This window comes from Sabethes cyaneus, chromosome 1, assembly GCF_943734655.1.
Source record: "Sabethes cyaneus chromosome 1, idSabCyanKW18_F2, whole genome shotgun sequence".
NCBI lineage: Eukaryota > Metazoa > Arthropoda > Insecta > Diptera > Culicidae > Sabethes > Sabethes cyaneus.
Window position 1 is genome coordinate 144,668,569 of NC_071353.1, and position 22,779 is coordinate 144,691,347.

At 37.0% G+C, this 22,779-nt stretch overlaps 1 protein-coding gene across 1 annotated transcript; it reads right to left on the reverse strand.

The window, feature by feature from the left end:
• Positions 1 to 21,524: 21,524 nt before the first annotated feature.
• On the reverse strand, positions 21,525 to 22,409 carry LOC128746337 (uncharacterized). Its single transcript, XM_053843388.1, has one exon. It carries the CDS (start codon positions 22,407 to 22,409, stop codon positions 21,525 to 21,527), a length of 885 nt encoding a protein of 294 aa, XP_053699363.1.
• Positions 22,410 to 22,779: the final 370 nt, after the last annotated feature.

Below are 22,779 nucleotides of genomic sequence, written 5' to 3' on the forward strand. Positions count from 1 at the left end.
GAAAAAAATTGATTTCTTCAAAATTTGCAGTCGTTCATGTCCCCTTAAAACTGGCAGTTTATACACGGTATAATATATTTGTCTTATATTAGAGTGTTTATTCAAAGCATCAAAAATTTCCAGAAAAAAAGTAAATATTAGTTTAAATTAGGCCATTGCAAATCAATTTCAAAGTTTTTGTCACCCCCCTTGAAAATTGGCTTGAAAAATCAGGGGGCAAAAAAATAATAATAGGACATGAGTTAATTTTTTTATAAAAACAATTGTCTGTGGGCTCTACAGCTTGAAAAACTCGAAAAATGAGTGTACGAGTTGAGTTAACGGTTCTGTCACGAAATAGAAATGGAAGTTCAAACAGTTTAATTTCCGAAACTCGTTTTTGTCTTTTTGTTCGTAGATTTTTGCATGAAAAATAACAACGTATTTATTAAAAGTAAGAGTAGATTTGGTTTTCACGTTTAAACTTTAAATAAAAATGCCTAAAATCCATTTTTTTTGCTCCATTAAAAAATTCTCTTTGTTTTTTTTCGCCCCCCCCCTTAAGTGGCCCAACACAGGAGGGACAAAAACTTTTTTAAATATTTGTAATGGCCTTATTTAGCAGACCTACGATGTTGTTTGCTCCAAAATGGATGATGCAATCTAATCTGTCAAAATATTGTGCTCAATAGTAAAGAATGTGAGTGTACTGGTGTATACTGACGTATTTTTGTTGTGTATGTGAAATCCACAAATTGGATCGATCATTATGGCTTGGCACAATCTCACCCCCGTGAAGCTCGAAAAGTACAAAGTTTGGAAATATATTATTTTCGTATCAATACTTATCCAACGCATAATAACCTTTCAATACATTGTAAATGATTACCTTATATACCTTCAAATTAGCAATTTGATGCGATTTCTTGTTTGGGTTGGTTTATGCAGGACATTTTTTACAAGCGTTATTTCCGAGTATTTTTGATCGCGAACTTTGAAACCCTGTTTAGGCTAAATAGATTGCTAATATTTTCTGTGTTCCATTCTAAGTTATGGATAAATATGTTATGTTCATCATCATTTTGAATTTAGGTCACCAGTTTCCCTAGATATAATAAATTTTCACAAATAAACATTTTTGTTTTTTGGCACAATCTCACTCCCGCACAGTGCACAATATCTTCAGGTTTAGTTGAAAATTTTCGGTGAAATAATGAAACTGATGAATATATCCCGTTACTCTGAGTAACAACAACAAGCCAGTTGGACGGAACGAAAACCAGCCCACTGATGAAGGCTGAATAACTGATATGAATGTGGCGTAAATACTAGAAGAATGCGTCAGACGATAGCTGAAGAGTAGTAGGCTGAAACGTTACGCGATATATTCATCAGTTTCATTATTTCACCGAAAATTTTCAACTAAACCTGAAGATAGTGATTTTGCGGTGACTTAAAATCAAAGAACAGTGCACAATAGTCGGAAAATTGCGATTTTTGGCCAAAATTTTTTAGTTTCAAATTGATTATAGGTTATATTTATCACAAAAGAAATGTTTTAAACTTATAAGAACTCATATTTAGGGTGATTTGGGGAAAAATGATCAAATGTGTCCGATATAAATATTTGCTTGACGAAAAAAATGTTCTTGCTAGCAGGGGCTCTCCCATTTTCTCATTGAAACTCTCTTTATGTATTAAATAAATTTAGTAACAAAGATAATCAAATTTGTTGAAAGAGTACTTAAAATTTTAAAGACTTGCTAAAAATATGACAATTTTAAAATTATTTTTCTTCGGAAAACGTCAAATTATAGCAAACTTTTAATTCCTGTTTTGATACTTCGATAATAGGCTAAGGTATCAGTTTCAAAATGATATATAGCAATAATATTTACATCTGCGATAAGTATTTAATTTTTTGACTAATTTAAAATTACCTATTTTTCAAACTTTTGAAATGGGCAACTTTGACGGCTTATTTCTACATGATATTTTTTTCTATCAAAATTTTATTCGCGAATCTTTAAAATATAGACAATTTACTACAAAACCGCGTTTAAGTATGTGCTAAAATGTGAAATTTTACATTCGGCAATTTTGGCCGCTACTTTATATGGAGTCCTTCTTATGTGCAGTGGTCCCATTGGTATCAAAACACGCGTTTTTTTAATTGCGCCGAAATGGTTGATTATACTGGTTAACCCTTAGTTGACCCCAGGCCACTTTGAGAAGCTATAACTTTTTTATTGTTCAATGAATTAATCTACTTTTTTCGCGACTAGGTATGTCTACCGGAGATCTTTTATAATAGAAGTTATTTGATCAAAAAATTTCGAAAACTTACGTTTTGCGACAATTTTATTGAAAAACTTACGTTGTCTGTACATTGGGGTCAATTTGACCCCAAAATTCATACTGGTATATCTCAGCGATAAATTGACGAATTTCTGACTTTTCAGATGTTTTAGAAAGGCAATTTAATGGACTAAATAGTAAAATTATGAATGGTGACTTGGCGAGGGGGACCTTTTACAAGGAGGGGTTTTAGTAAAGAAAAGTCGGAAAATCGAATTTTTTCGGATTTGTGACGTTTATATCACGAAATCCTTACCACCTAGAGCGATAATTCCTTCTCCAAAAATATACGCGTACATGGGATCTTCAAAGTTACGTGTGGCATTTTACAGGATTTGCCCGCTAGGTGGCGGTAAGGCGAGAATAATAAACTTTTTTTGTTTTAAATTTATGAATGCTACTCGTGTAAATCGTTCTTGTTCGCGGAAAAATTGGACAGATAGACAAGATTTGCAGTAAATATGGTCTTGTGACAGATAAAATCTATGGCTAATAGTGTGATTCAGAATTTGATCGCTAGATGGCATTGGTGCACCATTTGTTTTTATGTTTTTATCGCAGCTTAGAATACTGCCTAGATAGAAGATTTTTTGTCTACGGTATAATTGTTCAAGTAGTCGAGACCACTCTATTCCGGAAATTTTGGTACGAAATTCGGTCGCTAGGTGACGCTGACGATGTATTCATTTCCTTCTGGTAGTATGTTCAATTTTTGCGGATCGTTTTAACATACATCCTGGCTAAATCGGTAATGTATTGGCTATATAGTATTGCGAATAATTGTTACTAGTTACTAGTTACTAGCAAAAGCTAATTAATGTCGAAGATGACGATCTCTTATCGAAACAATATGTTCATACACAATAAATAAATTAAAACAAAAGGCATACTAGCGCCACCTAGTGGTTATATGCTATGCTAAACTGTCTATCATAGAATGACCTGACCAATCTTGCCGTAGACAGGAAACTTGCAAGTCATCTACTTGTTTGACTGCGACCAATATTTATAAAATGGTACACGTACACCACCTGGCGGATGAATCCTGAACCGTTCACCAAGGTCTTCGCTACCACCGGACTATGTATACTTCGTATCTTGTCTATATAATCCACTTTAGCGAGAACAAGAACGATTTACACGAGCAGAAACCAAAAATTTGAGACCAGAAAAGATTGTTTTTTCCGGATAAACGCCATCTAGCGAGCAAATCCAGTAAAATGCCACACATGACTGAAGATCTCGTGTTCGCGTATATTTTTGTAGAAGAAAGCATCGTTCTAGCTGGTAAGGATTTCCAGATATAAACGTTACAAATCTGTAAAAATCCGATTTTTCCGATTTGTTTTCACTAAAACCCCTCCTTGTATAAGTTCCCCCTCGCCAAGTCGCCATTCATAATTTTATCATTTAGTACATTAAATTACCTTTCTAAAACATTTGAAAATTCGGAAATCCGTCTATTTTTCGCTGAGATAGAGTAGTTTGAGTTTTGGGGTCAAATTGACCCCAATGTACAGACAACGTAAGTATTTTTTTGAACAGACAGAAGGTTAAATATGTTGAGAGAAATTTCTCAGCGTTAAAAGCTCTGTCATATGGCATGAACGATTATTTGATTAATCCCCCTAAAAGTAAGATAAAAAATTTATTTTTTGAACAGTAAGAGATACAGCAAAACAATGTTCTACAAAATTTTTGAAAAGATTGTTATAAAGAACTTTGCCAAAGAAAGTAACCTTCTAGCTATTATAATTTTAGAGATAAGGAACAATTTTTGTGAAGACTTTACGAAGATCAATTTTTGACCACAGTTCTTTCTACATTATTTATACACATTTGACATGTTCGGCAAAGATTTTCAAACAGTCAAATTACATACTTTTCTAAAATATAGTAACTTGGTATCGTCAATATTTGCGGAGAAAATTAAAGTTTTCGTTTAAAAATCATACAATTTTCAATAGCAATAACTTCTAAACATGCAAATATATTCAAGCCATTTATTACCCATGTAAAAGTACAAGAAAAATACTACAAAATGCAAAACAGATTAGCTTGACCCGGGCTACTCCTCTACCAAAACACTCGCATGGAAAATTGTTACTCGGTTGAATTTAATATGGTGTAGTGTAAAAACCGTGTTGTTAATTTTATTTTTCTTTCATTCATGTTTTCTCACTCTAATTGTCTTTCCGGCTTTCTTTTGCGTTTTCGTTTAAATTTTTTTCGCTTCTTAATTTAATTTCGTGTCATTTTTTACTCCTTCTTTTTTCTCCTTGATTTTTGTTTTAATGGTCTTTCTAGACCAACCTAGTGCTTCGTCTTGACCTTGGATGAGGTCAGACACTTAATTATTTTGTTATAACGGTCCAAACGGTTCATAATCCAAGAAACCTATACTCTAACCAATCACCTACGTTATTGTAATTATATTCTTCTTTTTCATCTGTGTTTTCGTCTTTTACTTTTCCATTTGCTGTTGCTTTTCCTCTTCCTTTATTGTATTTCCTTTCCGTTTTCTTCTCATTTTTTGTTACAATTTTTTTCTACAGTTATTTTTTCATTTTTTCGTTTTTTCCATTAATGTTTCTATCTTTCGTAACAATTTTTTTAAGTTTTATTGTTTTTGTTTTCATCTTTTCCGCTTTCTTGTATATTTTGTTTTGCATTTTCTTTCTCATAATCAGATTTAGTATTTTTTTGCAATTTTTATGTTCGTTTTCAGTTTCTTTTTAATTTTTGTTCCCAGTTTTTTCATTTTTTTTTTCATTTTCGTGTATTTCATTTTCCTTGTCAATTTGTTTTTGTTTGCTTCATAATTTTGTACTCCTTTTCGTATTTTCGTATTTTTTTTGTACGTCAAGTTTGTTCTTGTTCTTGTTCTTGTTCTTGTTCTTGTTCTTGTTCTTGTTCTTGTTCTTGTTCTTGTTCTTGTTCTTGTTCTTGTTCTTGTTCTTGTTCTTGTTCTTGTTCTTGTTCTTGTTCTTGTTCTTGTTCTTGTTCTTGTTCTTGTTCTTGTTCTTGTTCTTGTTCTTGTTCTTGTTCTTGTTCTTGTTCTTGTTCTTGTTCTTGTTCTTGTTCTTGTTCTTGTTCTTGTTCTTGTTCTTGTTCTTGTTCTTGTTCTTGTTCTTGTTCTTGTTCTTGTTCTTGTTCTTGTTCTTGTTCTTGTTCTTGTTCTTGTTATTGTTATTGTTCTTGTTCTTGTTCTTGTTCTTGCTCTTGCTCTTGCTCTTGTTCTTGTGAAAATTAGTAATCAACAACTAAATTTTGACTCAAACTTCATTCAAAATTAAGATTGATTTATTTGACGCCTTCCAACTGCAAACGCAGCTCCACAACAGAGCTAGGCAGCGCTTCCAATTATCGCGTCCGATCGCGCGTGACGTGCCCTAATCCTGAATGAGCCTCAATTAGTATGCACACACCGCAGATAAGCGGCAAATTTCCTAATGATATGGAATCGGGCATCGTTTGGCTCAAATTACAGCCGCCACCGGCTTAGTTGAAACGACTTCGCAGCCGTCATTTGCAAATGAAGTTTCGTTGTGCACTTTTTTTGTGTGCTGTTGTTGTTGCCGTGACCTGCCCCTTCCGTTTCGCGTTAACATTGTTTCGGCTTTTTTTTTAATATCAGCACATTCGTGACCGAACTCCGTTCGGTTGATGTGATAATGATGACCTCAGCCACCATTTGACACCTCTTGTCGAGCGTTCGCTTTCACAGGTAGATCGAGGCGCGAGCGCAAAGGATCTGTTATTAAGTGAATCCATCCGAGGAGGAGACAGATGGACATACCCCGAAAAAAGAAGCAGCAACATCGACTAAAGCTGACCAACGCTGTAAATCTAATACTCATTCCGTATAATTTTCTGTCATCAACCGTTTGATCGCACGATCGCCGTCGTCAGCTTTCAGTCAAGACAATGCTCAGGGTTCACGAAATAACGATATCAATAGCTGTGGCGTTGATCGCGAAAATTGGCAGCTTAAGCTTCGCACAAAGGATATGCCAAAATGTTAAAGGGGATCCACGATGCTGACCAATTTGGGACGATGCCACGCATCAAGCGCACTGCTGAAGCGCACTGTGTGTGCGTGCGTGCGAGTTTCCAGCAGATAAGAAAAACGCATAAACGAGAGTAATTGCTGTTTTGAAAGGATCATAAAACCGATTTCGAGACGATTTTATGGAGTCGAGAGCGGGCCGGCAATAAACGCCAACCAGTTTCAGGCTCAAAGTCTGAGGAGCGTAAAGTTAGATGTAATTTGGAAATGACTTCAATTTTTCTTGAAACTAAAGCAATCGCGCTTCGTTCAATAAACGAGCGGCGCGGTCGGCGACTTGATGGGACCAACGGAGAAATGTATACGCTTCGTTACGCTTCTGACAGGAAATCAGAAGCCTTTACACGTCAAATATTTACTTCCACTTAAGCCAGTCGAGTCTCGAAAAGGAAAGATGAAAAAAAAACGACTAGCATACAGGTCTGTTCAAATCAAATCATCACATCCTCTCGGATGGCTCTTCTTTTCTCCGCAGCTACTATTTGTCTTTCTCATAGAACCCTAAGGATTGACTGATTGGAAGTAGGAAGGTTAGGTTTGAAAACAAAAAAAAAGGCCTATGATGCTTAACCGCTTCCTTATTTCAATTTTCCGCTTTCGATTGGACGGACAGCATCCCGAATCGATTGTTGCCCTTGTCGATGATGATGGCTGTGATGGTCCGAACTACTCGTACCGACATGTGACGTGGTTGGATGTCTCCTCTTGCGTTGGGATGGACAGGAAGTTGCTTTGGATGCGGTTTATCAAAAAGCAAAGGGTTTGAAATTAGGAAAGTTGACCTTTTCGGTTCTTTCCTACTGTAATGAACAATTGTTACTGAATAGCTCTTAAGTACCGACTTCTGGGTTGGTAGTTTATGGCACATGTAACAATTTGAATAATTGGTGGAACTGTTGATGACTTTTATTAGGACTACGTTTGTTAGCGGGGACCAATAATAATAAACAAGAAGAACTGTATGACGTATAGAAATTTAATGAGAAGTTTTAACAGCTCTAAATGCTTTAGACTATAAGCCGATACAGGCCGGACTCGATTATCCGGGGATTCGATTATCCGGGGATTCGATTATTCGGGTTTTTAAACTCGATTATCCGGGTGAAAAAAAAATATTTTTTTCGATTATTTTTTTTAAACCTTAATGTTATACGTAGAGGGAGCGTTTATCGACTGTAAATTATTATTCTTTGACGGTTTTTCGGCTTTTCCGTCAAGTGGATGTAGCAAACGATTGTTTTACCTTTACTTATCCGACGTTTCGGTGATTTATTTCACCTTTTTCTAAGGATTCTGGAATTGTACAATGATTTAAGTGGTTTTTCTAGCTGTAACTTATGGTGGGACTTACAAAAACTTAATCGTTTTTTGTCATATCTTTGTAGTATTCCTATTGTGTAACCTATAACATGGCGTCTACTCTGTACTATTTTCAATGAGCTTGGGTAACTTTCTGTTACTGTGCTGGTTGAGAATTTTACTTACTGTATTTTATGGAATTTGAAATTTAAACTTATTTTTCGTTTTGTTTGTACTTAAAATCTGGTCCAGGAAGCGGGGTTTTGCGGTTCGTTTTACTCGGGTCACTCTGCGGATGGTGTGCTGTCTATCACTATTTCGAACTGACATCACTGTGACGTTTGTGTATTGAAATCTTTTTACAACAGTTTTAGTTTGTGAAGGTTTATATGCAGGAATAATACACACACATTACTACTACTACTACTACTACTACTACTACTACTACTACTACTACTACTACTACTACTACTACTACTACTACTACTACTACTACTACTACTACTACTACTACTACTACTACTACTACTACTACTACTACTACTACTACTACTACTACTACTACTACTACTACTACTACTACTACTACTACTACTACTACTACTACTACTACTACTACTACTACTACTACTACTACTACTACTACTACTACTACTACTACTACTACTACTACTACTACTACTACTACTACTACTACTACTACTACTACTACTACTACTACTACTACTACTACTACTACTACTACTACTACTACTACTACTACTACTACTACTACTACTACTACTACTACTACTACTACTACTACTACTACTACTACTACTACTACTACTACTACTACTACTACTACTACTACTACTACTACTACTACTACTACTACTACTACTACTACTACTACTACTACTACTACTACTACTACTACTACTACTACTACTACTACTACTACTACTACTACTACTACTACTACTACTACTACTACTACTACTACTACTACTACTACTACTACTACTACTACTACTACTACTACTACTACTACTACTACTACTACTACTACTACTACTACTACTACTACTACTACTACTACTACTACTACTACTACTACTACTACTACTACTACTACTCTTTCTCATTTTCGTTTTAATCTTTTAAGTGTTTTTACTGAGCATTTATTGTTATGTTTCATTTATTTTCTACAGTTTTCGTTTCTTTTTCAGTTTATTCTTAATTTTATTGTTCATTTCTGTTTTCATAGTTCAACAATATTTCTTCTTTTTGTTCATTTTTCCGTTTGTTTTTTCTTTTCCTTCTCCATTTCATTTAGAATTTTCTTTTTCATGCTTTTTCCAGTTTCTTTCGCATTTATTTTCTTTTTAATTCTAATTTCCAGTTCTATGTTTTTTCGTTTTACGTCATTTTTGATTTATTATTTTATTTTCAATTTATGCAACGGAGTTTCTTTTGGCTTTGCAGTCTTAAAAAGCAGAAAAACGGTGTTTTTCTCTTTCTCCAACGTTTCGAATAATTCATATTCTTTATCAAGGCTCGAGAATGGACCATTTTTAGTTTGTAGTGTGTTTGAAAATTATTGCTGCAATGTATATGTGATGTTGAAGTGACCGTGGTCCATTTTCGAGCTAGAAGGGCGCGTCAAAATCACCCCCCCCCCTCCCACAGTGGCCGGCGGCAATACTCGCGGCCTGTGTCCGTCTCGTCCTGAATCATCTAATGTTACTATTGATAGTTTCTGGTGGTCTTGTTATTGACTAATGTTTTATGAAAGACTCTAAAATTTCTCGAGTTCGATTAGTTTTTGAGTTACTTAAAAATTTCTGTTTTATTTGTATGAGAGTCCTTATCCCCCTACCACAGGGGCGAGGGGTCTCAAACCATCATAAAAAATCCTGCCTCCGAAACCTCCCACATGCCAAATTTGGTTCCATTTGCTTGATTAGTTCTGAAGTTAGGAGTAAATTTGTGTTTCATTTGTATGGGAACCCCCCCTCTTAGGGGGGAGGGGTCTCTAACCATCAAAAGAACCTTCCCAAAAACCTCTACATGCTAATTTTCCCGCCGATTGGTTCAGTAGTTTTCGATTCTATAAGGAACATCCCGACAGACAGACAGACAGAAATTCAATTTTATAGGTATAGATACAATATAGGAAGATATATGGGCAAAAATAGAACAATCTCACCAGCAATCCTTCGAATGGATTAGAGTTGCATCATTTGAGTTTCCATAAGTGCTTTCATTATTAATTTAATTTTTTTCTTCTAGTATCTATGAGCATTATTTAATCTTTTTTCGACCAGAGTTTTCACTGTACAGTAGGAGGTGCTTCATGTAGCTCGAATAACGAAACAAATAATTAAAATTACTTATTTTAAGCTTACCTGCTAACAAGGTCGTGTGGCTCAGCTATCACTCAAACTCGCAGCTTTGAGATCAGGCTTCCGGGAACCACCCAGTATCGCACCTCCTAGCTTGGCTACTCAATAGAGCATTACCGGGTAAGGCCACGTGGAGGCGCTAGGTAGGGGCTTGGGATGGCTGGAGCTATGTTGGACGCTTCCTCATTTGCTTTCCCCATTTCATACCCGTAATGATATATTATTTTATCTCCGGAAATTGTGAAGAATGAATGTGTTCTAATAGACAGCCCATGTAAAGAAAAATAGGAAATACTCGTACCCGGTCAGCTTAGTTTCACTAGTACAGACCGTGATCATACCTACTGAAGAAGAGTCTATAAACACTTCAACCTGGATACAAATTGTAAGCTCTTAGCAATTGTTCAAAAACTCAAAGCCTTTACCATAATGCTTCACATAAATGCTTTTCGCTCCAAAGAAAAATGATCGAGCACCCCATTTAACTCATCAAAAAGAAGCTTGAGTAATTTGAAAATGGCTCGCACGACCCTCCTGGGCCCAACTGGGGACCATTTCAGTTCCAACCAGTCAGCCAAAGCCTGACTGTACCCAAGAAACAACTTCGTCATTATTATTCGACCGAACTGCAAAACATTGTGCATTCGTTCTAAATACCTGCCAGCGAAGTTCATTTATTTCGCTGTAAAGAAAATATTTGCACACCCCAGCCCCAATGATGACCGCAGGTATCTTCATCCTGGTGAACATCGCGGCGACATCGTCGGAACTAGTAAGTACAGAGCCCGGTACCGCGTGGACGACCGCCACTAAACGCTCCACTTCCCAAATACCAGTATTGCTGCAGGGATTGCACCGATGCGCTGCTCCAGTCCAGCTCGGACGCGGCGAAACGCCGGCAAACATTTCGGGCTTGTGGTGTGCGTGCCGTAATTAAATGTTTATTGTACCTGTAATTTAATGATAATATGTTACCCCGTTGGCCAGGGTGCATACACACACACCCGCTCGCTCCGGCAGTATCGCTGGGAAAATCATTAGATTCTCCAAATATTTCCTTTTCGACACAAAGGGAGTTCAGCAAATTGCCGCCGGTACTTTCGATTTAATTCTACGGTGTCCGATTCTCTGCTTGGAGTGCAGGTTCTCCTTCGGAGTTCCTACACAAAGCAGCTAGTTCTATGCCGAGGTCCAACCGTCGTGCCAGAGCTGATGAATAAATAATTCATTAGAAGTGCATGTATGTGATACATGTCCCTCGTGAAACGATTGATTTCCGAATTTGGGCATCGCTCGGCTCGCCCAACAGATAGGTAATTTCCAAACTATTATCAAATTATGTATTCTTCAATTATAGAACGATGATGAACGCGCGCGCGCCAGCAGCGCGTTAATGTAGGGAACCCTTCGGAGTAAATGTTGATAATTTGCCCGCCGGGTGTCGTCGCGTTCTTCGGTGTCCTGCTATTTGGCACCGCCTGGATGCAGGGTGTTTAGCGAAGAACTGTGGTAAAGTGTGGCGACTTCTTGGGACTGATTAGTTTAGCCTGCATTGTAAACTTCGTAGTATGAGGAAGTTGAACATCTTCACAAAGCAAGATCTTTGCTTTATTAGTTTGAGGTGGTAATTAGTTTATCAGCCTGAGCGAGCGTCAATTTCCAGCTCAGATATTTACAGCCCATGAGTGTCTAACGTTGCCGTGTCTATATAATGGAATGATGAATTAAATGAGTTTATCATATTACTGTAAGCAGATAATTTAACATTGTTTGGGGAAAGACATTTTAATTCCGCAACAACAGGAAAAATCTTGGTTGGAACAATGATAAGACGCGATGCAATCTCGTTGCTGATAGAGTTTTCGTCACTACTTGTAACAATTAGACGACACACGACAGTCTAGGGACAGGAAGTGATTCATGTTACCTACTTAATCAATCATTATTCAACAGCCAGTAAATGTCACTAACAAAACTTCAATTTAGAGTGCAACCAAACCAGGCACCCCATTTCCAAAAGAAAGGTAGATTAGATTACACGGTTTTGTTGTTTCCACTACAACTTTGCAACGGGCAGACGGTTGAGACGGAATAATATGAGTTTGGCATGTAACAACATTGTTTTACCGAGAAAACTGATGTAAATAAAAAAAATGATGAAAATAAAAAGCGCAATGTATTGGGAACTAGTGAAATGCAACTACAGTGTTGTTCCGATTATATCAGCCCCTCCGTGATATAATTGGAAAACTGATATAATCAGAAAACAATTTTTTTGCTCAAAGTATGCCAAGTTTACTAATGAATTACGTTCTTTTTTTACATTATTAAGGTGGTAATGTTTCCACACATTAGGGTGTTTAAAAAAAAGTTTTAAATGCGTACCATAAATACGATCTCTTTACAAAAGTTGTAGAACATACTAAAATAAGTAACTTTGTCGAATATAGTAGCTATCTATTTCTTATGAGCACGAAGAAAGTACTATTTGTCACCAAAAAAGCTCAATATCTCGAAAAACTTACAAAATAGCGTATAATGATGTTCCACTAAAACGTGGATTTTAGTAAGACAAATAACTTTCTAGAACATTATAAACACGTAAAAATTGACCAGAATAATATAGAAAGAAAAATCTGTTCTTAAGGGGCTGTCCCCACTTCATAGCTAATTTCTATGAAGAGATACAGCTGTATCGTCCTTGACAAAGTTGTTTGTATTGATATTTACTACATCTTTGCTGAACGCATCAAACCTGTATCTCGAATATGTGAAAAAATAAATTTTGTATTTCACTTTCATGCGGGGTTTAATCACATAATGGTTCCTGTCAAACGAAGGGTTTTTTATACCAAGAAATATTGATAAAGACACGTATTTCGCTTGCTTGGCATACATTGGATTTGCAGATTTAAATCACACCGTTTTGAGCCTTGATACATAAAGATATTCAAACTAAGCCACGAGAAACCATCATAGCTGTCCTGGCGAAAATATGTGTTTAGAAAAAATTTAACAAAATCAAGAACAAAACAAACCACATTGGGACCATTCTGGAAAAAAGCGATCAAAAATCTTTTCTCACTTTTCCTGACGTTTTCAAGCTTTAGGTGTCTTAGGAGAAGTTTCATGAAAAAGTATTCTGCATCTAATGACATTTTAATATAATTGGAGATTAAGGGGATAACAAATTTGTAAAAATTAATTTTTTATAGGAACTAGATAGCATGGTCATGTGTTCGGCAAAGTTGTAGAACTTTGAATTTCATTAAACTCTTCCGAAGGTTCTAAGTATCAGTATTATATGGTTTGCGAGATATAATTGACTTTCTGTCGCGACCCCATTAAAATCAGTTTTTTAAACTTTTTGTACACAAAACATCATCTAACAGGTTCGACATGTTCTACAAACTTTTTGATACTATCAAAATATGTAACTTTCTAAAAGGTGTAAATATCATATTTGCTTTAAAAATTGATTTGAAGCATAAATTTTACCGTTTTTACAAGTATTTTTTTTTCGTAAATAGCCTATCTACTGGCAGCTGAAGTTAGCATCGCTTGAACCGCTATAGAATTTTGTATAAGCATGCCAAAAATCTCGGCCGGGTCTGGTCGGGCATATTGAGTTTTGCTTTAATCATTTTGGTTATTTCAATTATGAATTTTCATATGAGTTTATCGGATTTATTTGAAAATATAATTGCACCCAGCTTTCAGTTCGCTTGGATATCCAAGCAAATTACAAATTTGTTATCCTCTTAATCTCTAATTATATAAAAACGTCATTAGATGCAGAATACTTTTTCATGAAACTTCTCCTAAGACACCTAAGCTTGAAACGGTCAGGAAAAGCGAGAAAACACTTTTGACCGCCTTTTTCCAGAATGGTCCCACTGTGCAACGGCTGTCTTGTTACGTTACAGAAATAAAAGATAGTCAATAGCACATCCTTATCACAACACAATACATTCTCTCTTCACTACTCTTCCGGAGAAATGGTCAACGTGCGCATACATGTATGTAGAATTATGCTACAACCGAACAGTAGCGCACTTCCTCAACACAGTTCTCAAATTGGGAACTCAATCATCGTCAAGAAGAGATAATCATCGAGGTGATTCTGTCACTTTTTTCTAAAAACACGTTAAAACTTTGATGACGACTTTTCCAACCAACTACGACGCGACGATTTCCAGTTTGACAATGCTTCATAATCTTCATTTTTACAATAATTCGACCTCGATTGATGCAAAAATATTGAAAAAGGAAACCGCTATGTTATTAGCGTTCAAAATCTGACCGCCTTTCGAAATAGTCACCCTATCTAGCTAAACGTTAAAAAAGTCATAAAAAGACAACAAATACGACACACAGATAACATAATGATGATGAATATGAACAAAGGATAACAAAAAGTTGAAGAAAACTCGGTGAGAAATGGGATGAAAAGACAACAGTAAGATACCCAGCTAGCATTTTCATACGTATAAAAAAGGTAAAAATCAGCATTACGTACAGATATACATGCTAAATAAATCGTATTTCATGCGCAAAATTGGCATATCCGTATTATCTTGAAGGCGATATACGTGATTAGGAATAATTTTAAGCGTTACGACTATATAAGTATTTATATACGATAATATCCGATTAAGTGCGAGTCGCTTCGTACTATTCTACAATTTTGTGCTGAAAATCGTATGTATGTCAGTCATTATCATTATATACGACAGAAAATCAACTTGATCCCACTTTATCCAGCTTTATTTACGATTTCGAGTTTTTTTAGGAGATATTTACGATAGTTTTCGTACATTGATATACGAGTTGGTGCTAGCTGGGTAACTAAAATACGTCGAAATAACGACTGAAAGATAGACAAATAGACGGCGGAAATACAGTAAAAAGACGATGAAAATATGATGCCGGAATACGCGAAAGAAACGACAAAAAATGCCAAGGAATGACAGTAAAATAAAAACGACGGAAAGATATAGAATTAATAGATATAGAAAAGGTAATGTAGACGTTGAAAAACGGAAAAGCAGCGACAATAAATGGAAAAAAGACTACAAATGAGCACAGGACCACTTCATCAAGAGCAATGTAAAACGGTAAAAGACGTTAAAAAATGACAAGTAATCACCAACAAAAAGACGATTGTAAGATGCCAGAAAGTCAGACGTTAAAGATAACGAAATACGACAAGAAGATGGTAGCACAACGGCAGCAGATTATACAGAACAAAAAGAAAGACGAAAAATTAAAGACAAAATGGAAGAAACACAAACGATGAACAATAAAATATTAAAGAAAATAAAACAAAAACGAAAGGTGAATGTTGGATGATCATGAAAACGAAAGTCAAGAGCAAGCGTCCTTAAATAAATTTCGTTCAAATCTCAAATCATAAATTAACATAAAAATTTTTATAAAAATATGATGTTATACACTTTGCAAGACACGCTCGCTTCATGTTTATGGGAAACAATTTTTTTTCAATAAAGAGTGAGAAATGGCAAATCAGAAATGAGATACGAGAGATGAAAAATGAGGAAAGAGAAATGAGAGATGAGATTTGTAAAACGAGAAATTAGAAATGAAAAATGAGAAATGAGAAATGAAGAACGAGAAATGAAGAATGAGAAATGAGAAATGAGAGATGATAAATCAGACATGAGAAATCAGAAATGCGGAACCAGAGATGAGAAATGAGAAATCAGTAATGAGAACGAGAGATGAGAAATGACAAATCAGAAATGATAAATCAGAAATAAGAAACGAGAGATGAGAAATGAAGAATGAGAAATGAAAAAATGTGAGATGAGAAATCAGATGTGAGAAATCAGAAATGAGTTACGAGATATGAGAAAAGAGGAATGAAGAATGAGAAATGAGAGATGAGAAATAAGAATTAACAAATCAGAAATTAGAAATCAGAAATGAGAAATGAAAAATCAGAAATGAGAAATGAGAAATCAGAAATGAGAACGAGAGATGAGAAATGAGAAAGCAGAAATGAGAAACGAAAGATGAGAAATTAGGAATGGGAAATGACAAATGAGAGATGAGAAACCTTATGTGAGAAATGAGAAATGAGTTACGAGAGATGAGGAATGAAGAATGAGAAATGAGAAATGACAAATCAGGAATTAGAAATCAGAAATGAAAAATGAGAAATGTCAAATCAGAAATGAGAAATGAGAAATCAAAGTTGACAAATGAGAAATTAGAGATGACAAATCAGAAATGAGAAACATGCAATCAGAAATGAGAACGAGAGATGAGAAATGAGAAATGAGAAATCAAAGTTGACAAATGAGAAATTAGAGATGACAAATCAGAAATGAGAAACGAGCAATTAGAAATGAAAAATGAGAAATGAGGAATGAGAAACGAGAGATGAGAAATAAGAAATCCGAAATGAGAAATGAGAAGCCAGAAATGAGAACGAGAGATGAAAAATGAGATCAGAAATGAGAAACGAGAGATGAGAAATGAAAAATGAGAAATGAGAAATGAGAGATGAGAAATGAGAAATAACAATTCAAGAATTAGAAATCAGAAATGAGAAATGACAAATCGGAAATGAAAAATGAGAAAAGAGAGATGAGAAATGACAAATCAGAAATGACATCAGAAATGAGAAATGAGAAATCAATGATGACAAATCAGAAATGAGAAACGAGCAATCAGAAATGAGTTGTCAAATCAGAAATGAGGAATGAGAAACGAGAGATGAGAAATAAGAAATCAGAAATGAGAAATGAGAAACGTGAGATGAGAAATGGGAAATGAGAAATCAGAAATGACAAACGAGAAATCAAAAATGAGAGATAAGAAATGACAGATGTGAAATGAGAAATGACAAATCAGAAATGAAGAATGAGAAATGAAGAATGAGAAATGAGAAATCAGAAATGCAAAATGAGATGAGAAATCAGAAATGAGAAATTAGAAATCCGATATGAGAAACGAGAAACCAAAATGTGAAAGGTGAAATGTAAAATCAGAAATGAAAAATGAGAAACGACGAATGAGAAACGAGAGATGAGAAAAAAGAAATCTGAAATGAGAAATGAGAAAACAGAGATGAGAACGAGAGATGAAAAATGAGAAACCAGAAAAGACAAATCAGAAATGAGAAACGAGCGATGAAAAATGAAAGATGAGAAATCAGAAGTGAGAAATGAGTTACGACAGACGAAGAATGAGAAATGAGAAATGAGAAATGAGAGATGAGAGATGAGAAATGAGAAATAACAATTCAGGAGTTAGAAATCAGAAATGAGAAATGACAAATCAGAAATGAAAAATGAGAAATGACAAATCAGAAATGACATATCAGAAATGAGAAATGAGAAATCAAAGAAGACAAATGAGAAATCAGAGATGGCAAATCAGAAATGAGAAACGAGCAATCAGAAATGAGATGTCAAATCAGAAATGAAAAATCAGAAATGAGGAATGAGAAACGAGAGATGAGAAATCAGAAATGACAAACGAGAAATCAAAAATGAGAGATAAGAAATGACAGATGCGAAATGAGAAATGACAAATCAGAAATGAAGAATGAGAAATGAAGAATGAGAAATGAAGAATGAGAAATGAGAAATCAGAAATGCAAAATGAGAGATGAGAAATGAGAAATCAGAAATGACAAATCAGAAATGAGAAACGAGAGATAAGAAATGAAAAATGAGAGATGAGAAATGAGAAATCAGAAATGAGAAATTAGAAATCCGATATGAGCAACGCGAAATCAGAAATGTGAAATGTGAAATGTCAAATCAGAAATGCAAAATGAGAAATGACGAATGAGAAACGAGAGATGAGAAAAAAGAAATCTTAAATGAGAAATGAGAAACCAGAGATGAGAACGAGAGATGAAAAATGAGAAATCAGAAATGAGAAATCAGAAATGAGGATACGAGAGATAAGAAAGGAAAAATGAGAGATGAGAAATCAGATGTGAGAAATGAGTTACGATAGATGAAGAATGAGAAATGAGAGATGAGAAATGAGAAATAATAATTCTAGCAGCTAGGTAAGACTGTCTAGAGAACAAAATCTTGTTTATTCTTGTTTATTCTTGTTTATTCTATAAAAAATCATCTGACATCATATGGTCTTAATGATCTAAAGTAACGTAATATATCACATGCTTTTGTAAATTCGCTGACGGAAGGTCTTTGTAGACACGTTAAAATCGAATAAATGATAAGCCTCTTGGAATCGTCCGCTCACACTCAACATTGGGTCATTATTGCCATATACAGTATTTCTAGGAGGTTGTCGTAGCCACTGTCTGGGCCTTAGAATGCGCTGTGGTGCGTAGATGTGAATTTGACCAAGCAGGGCGGGACTATCAATTTCACCTTGTAAAATTTTTGCACCAAAAACAGCTTGGTTGGCATTTCGTCGTTCTTCCAATGTTTCGATGCCAATCAATGCACACCGGTCTTTATAAGGAGGCAGGTCTTGCGGATTCGTCCATGGAAGGTTACGTAGCGCGTATCGAACAAACCTACGCTGCACAGATTCGATTCGGGAAATCCATAACTCTTCATATGGCGACCATACAATTGACCCGAATTCGAGTATAGATCTAACTAAAGAACAGTACAATGCGCGTAGACACAGTGGATCAGTGAAATCAGCAGCAACTTTCGAAACAAAACCAAGTTGGCGATTAGCCTTGTCCACAGTAGCAGAGTAGTGCGCTTTGAAGGACAGTTGGTAATCTAACAGAACGCCTAAATCCTTAATTTGATCGACACGATTCAAAACAGTTCCGTCGATGGAGTAGTTGAACAGAATGGGATTCTTCAGACGCCGATAGGAAATCACATAGCATTTTGCTATACTAATCACGAGATGATTCAGCCGGCACCACCTGGTAAAGCTGTCAAGCATATCCTGTAGACGGAAACAATCATCTAGCTTGCGGACGACGAGATAAATTTTCAAATCATCCGCGTAGATCAACACACAACTGTTCGGTATAATCGAAGAGACATCATTGAAGAAAAGAGCGAATAGAAGTGGTCCTAAGTTACTTCCTTGAGGAACCCCGCACTGCGGACTGAATATTGTTGATTCAGCCGATCCTATCTTTACATATAGCTGTCGGTTTGCTAAGTAAGATTTCAGCCAATCACAGAGTCTATCTGAGAAGCCGAGACGTCGAAGTTTGGCGTAAAGTATTTCGTGGTTCACTGTGTCGAAAGCAGCCTTGATATCCGTGTATATTGCATCAATTTGTACACCAGCATCCATCTTGCTGATACAGAAGGAAGTAAACTCACAGAGGTTCGACTCCACAGATCGCTTGCGAAAGAATCCGTGCTGAGATGATGTAATGTAGTTTTTGCTTGCTTCAAAAATCACTTTGTTCAGTATGGTCTCTAAGCATTTCGACCCGGCAGACAGCGAAGTTATCCCACGATAGTTGGCAATATCCGTTTTGTCTCCTTTTTTGTATACCGGCGTCATACACGAGCTTTTCCAGATTGTAGGAAATGTTCGACGTTGCAGTGAGAGATTGAAAATCGCTTGCAGAGGTTCTACTAGAGCACCGGAACACTTTTTCAGCACACACGATGGGATGCCGTCCGGCCCAGCAATATATGACGACTTCAACTTCGCGAGAGCCGCAACTACCATCTCGGAATGAATACTGAAAACATCCACGTCAACAACGTCGGGGGGAGCATAGTGAACAGCATTGCTTATATCTGGATCATGGAGGGCTGCGGTAGAGTTGAATACATTCCCGAAATGTGAAGCAAAAAGTTCGCACTTTCCATCGACAGTGGAAGCGGTTAGATCACCTAACTTCATACACGTAGGTAGACCATAATCCTTCCGCTTAGAGTTTACAAACGTCCAGAACCGTTTCGGGTGCCTGCGTAAGCTACTTTCTGTCAGATTGAGATGTCGTCTATACAGCAGTCGATTGTAGCAGCGGTATACTCGACTCGCTTCCTCAAATTGGCATTTGGAGAACTGGTTTTTATGCAGACAATATTTCTTTAGCATTTTAGAACGTTGTCGTTTCAGATACCTTAACCGCGCATTAGACCATGGTGGATTTTTCGGAGGTCTAAATGGGGGTACCACCTCAGAGAAACAGCGACGCAATTTATTATTGAAAGCAGTGACTGCGTCATCAACATTCACAGTGGCGTATACATCAGACCAATCCATTTGGCAGAGCAATCCATTGAGGGCGTCAAAATTAGTTTTACGGAAGTTGTATTCGGATGCATCAACGTCATTGGTATGAGCAACAGCGGGCAGACCCTTGATGGTTAACAAAAGAGCAGGATGATCAGGATCCAGTCGCACAACAGGTTCGGGAGCTTCTTCGGCAGTACTACTACTAGTGATAGAGTCAGAAGTGTAAATCAAGTCAAGAATTCGGTCCCTGGAGTTGCGAACTGCATTACGTTGTCTCAAACGGCAAAACGACAAACCATCGAGTAATGTGCGACAAGCTGGTGTAAAGTACGATAAAAGTGGATCAGCGAATAGGTAACCACCTGTAGTTGCACTCCATTCCACGCGAGGTTGGTTGAAGTCACCAAAGAGGATTATCTCATTACAGTCAGAACGGTTCACGATTTCAACAACAGTGTCCAAATGCAATTGAATGTGGTCGCAATCCTTGCTATTGTTCGGCGGAATATAAACAACACCAAGGAAAATGACCTTGTCATGAAAAGCGATTTTGATCCATAAATTTTCAACGGCTTGTCCGCAGGATAGATGAACAGGGGCCGCATTTATGTTTTTTGCAACGGCTACTAAAACTCCTCCACCTCTTTTCCGTAAACTATTATGCGCACCACGATCAACCCGGAAGACATTATAATCATTGCTGAACAATTGGCGAGAGGCGATGCGATCGTCAAGCCACGTCTCAGTAAAAACGTACGCGTCGTACGAGAACTCTGAGGTACTCAGGAACACTTCGGAGATCTTGGACTTCAATCCACGGACGTTCTGGTAGAAGATGCAGATGGACTCACTGGAGGTTTTTGGCTGGTCAGTTGCCGTTGCAATAGTATTCAGCACAGCGGTTGGACCGTTAGTGGCGATTATGCTGGAGCGCAAAGAGTCGACACGCGAAGAGATATCACATTGAAGTATTGAGGTGTTCGAAGTGTTTTTACTGAAATTTTGAAAAATATCAGGGCGGGAAAAGGTGGGAATGCACGAGTACTTGCCTGAGATAGCAGGCTGGAAGACCCCTTCCAAACCACCGAATACAGCACCGGGATGACTCTGTTGGCAGGATACTGTTTCAACGATGCTTGCAGAATCATGAAGAATGCCTGACGACTTAACTGTATCGGGGTCAAAAGGGGCTTCCATCATGCTTTGCTGCGTGCACCCCGGTGTTGGCGATGATGAAAATGGTTGGCCTATGTGTCCACCTCTATCGGTTGAACAGGAACCGTGTCCACTTGCGGCATTTCTGGTGAAACTTCCTTCGACGAAATTCTTACAATCCTTGTAGCGTTTTTTGTCCGATAATCCTCAAACAGTCGAAAACGTATATTTTCCGGCCATGTTTCGCAACGTAACGCCTTGTCCTTAAACTGCTGCTTGACCCCGATTTTGAAAGACACGAAGTTAAGCGTTGCAGGGTCCTTGCCCATAGGGATCAGCTTCACAACCTTAGGGTGTTCCTCAGCATTGAGCACAAGACATTCAGTGACGAGTCTAGCGATTTCCTTTACAGTGGTAGAAGGATGAAACGAAGACAAATATATCCATGTCATGTCCTCACTTTGTTTTCGGTCGAGATTAACGGATTTGAATTTATGAACCGCTTTGGTCCCGTAGGTGTTGGCGTTCAGCGTAGAAGGTGGACTAACAGGATTGCCACTGTTTCCCCGGCGTCGTTTCGGCGTACTCTGCGGACCATTCGAACGAGTAACGTTAGGCCACGGTATAGGAGTAGCATATGGCGTGCTAGTATTCGATTTAGCATCAACTTTCGCAGTTAAAGTAGTTAAAGCTGTATGCAATTTATCGATGTCTTCTTTCATCGATTGTATCGCTTTCGGCATAAACGATGAACATTTTCCATTGAAATCCGTTAGCAGTGCGCGGAAGTGACAACTCGAGAATAGTTCTGCGCACGGATCACACATCCAAAATACATTGTTGCCACCAATGCCCAGCGCCTCTCGCACAGGATCATCAACTTTGGCACAGATGACATGGAAAGTGGCACCACAGAATCCTTGGCAAACTATGCGGTCAGAAGCAGTGACCGTTTTCTTACATCTGCGACAAGCCATGATATTTGCCACAGGTACGAACGTTGCAATGCAATGCTAGTTAAATGCGCCTAACGATATACTTCCGTTGGAAGCCGACAAATTAACGAGAGCGAATGAATGATTCACAAACAATAACAACACTACTTCACTGCTCCAGCCGCTTGGCAGAATTATTATTTTACAGCAAATTCGCGTTTACGACACTAAACTCGATATCGCCAAAAGAGCAAATCAGTTCATAAAACGACAAAACACAAGTCAGTAATTAACAGTCACTCGGTCACAAACAAAACTGTTAAAAATAATACACGGTATTCGGAAGCGAACTACACTTAGTAGTAATTCAGGAATTAGAAATCAGAAATGAAAAATGACAAATCAGAACTGA

What these genes read in the sequence shown, in the direction of transcription:
- LOC128746337 (XM_053843388.1), bottom strand. Translation starts at nt 22,409, where the DNA reads ATGGCTTGTCGCAGATGTAAGAAAACGGTCACTGCTTCTGACCGCATA.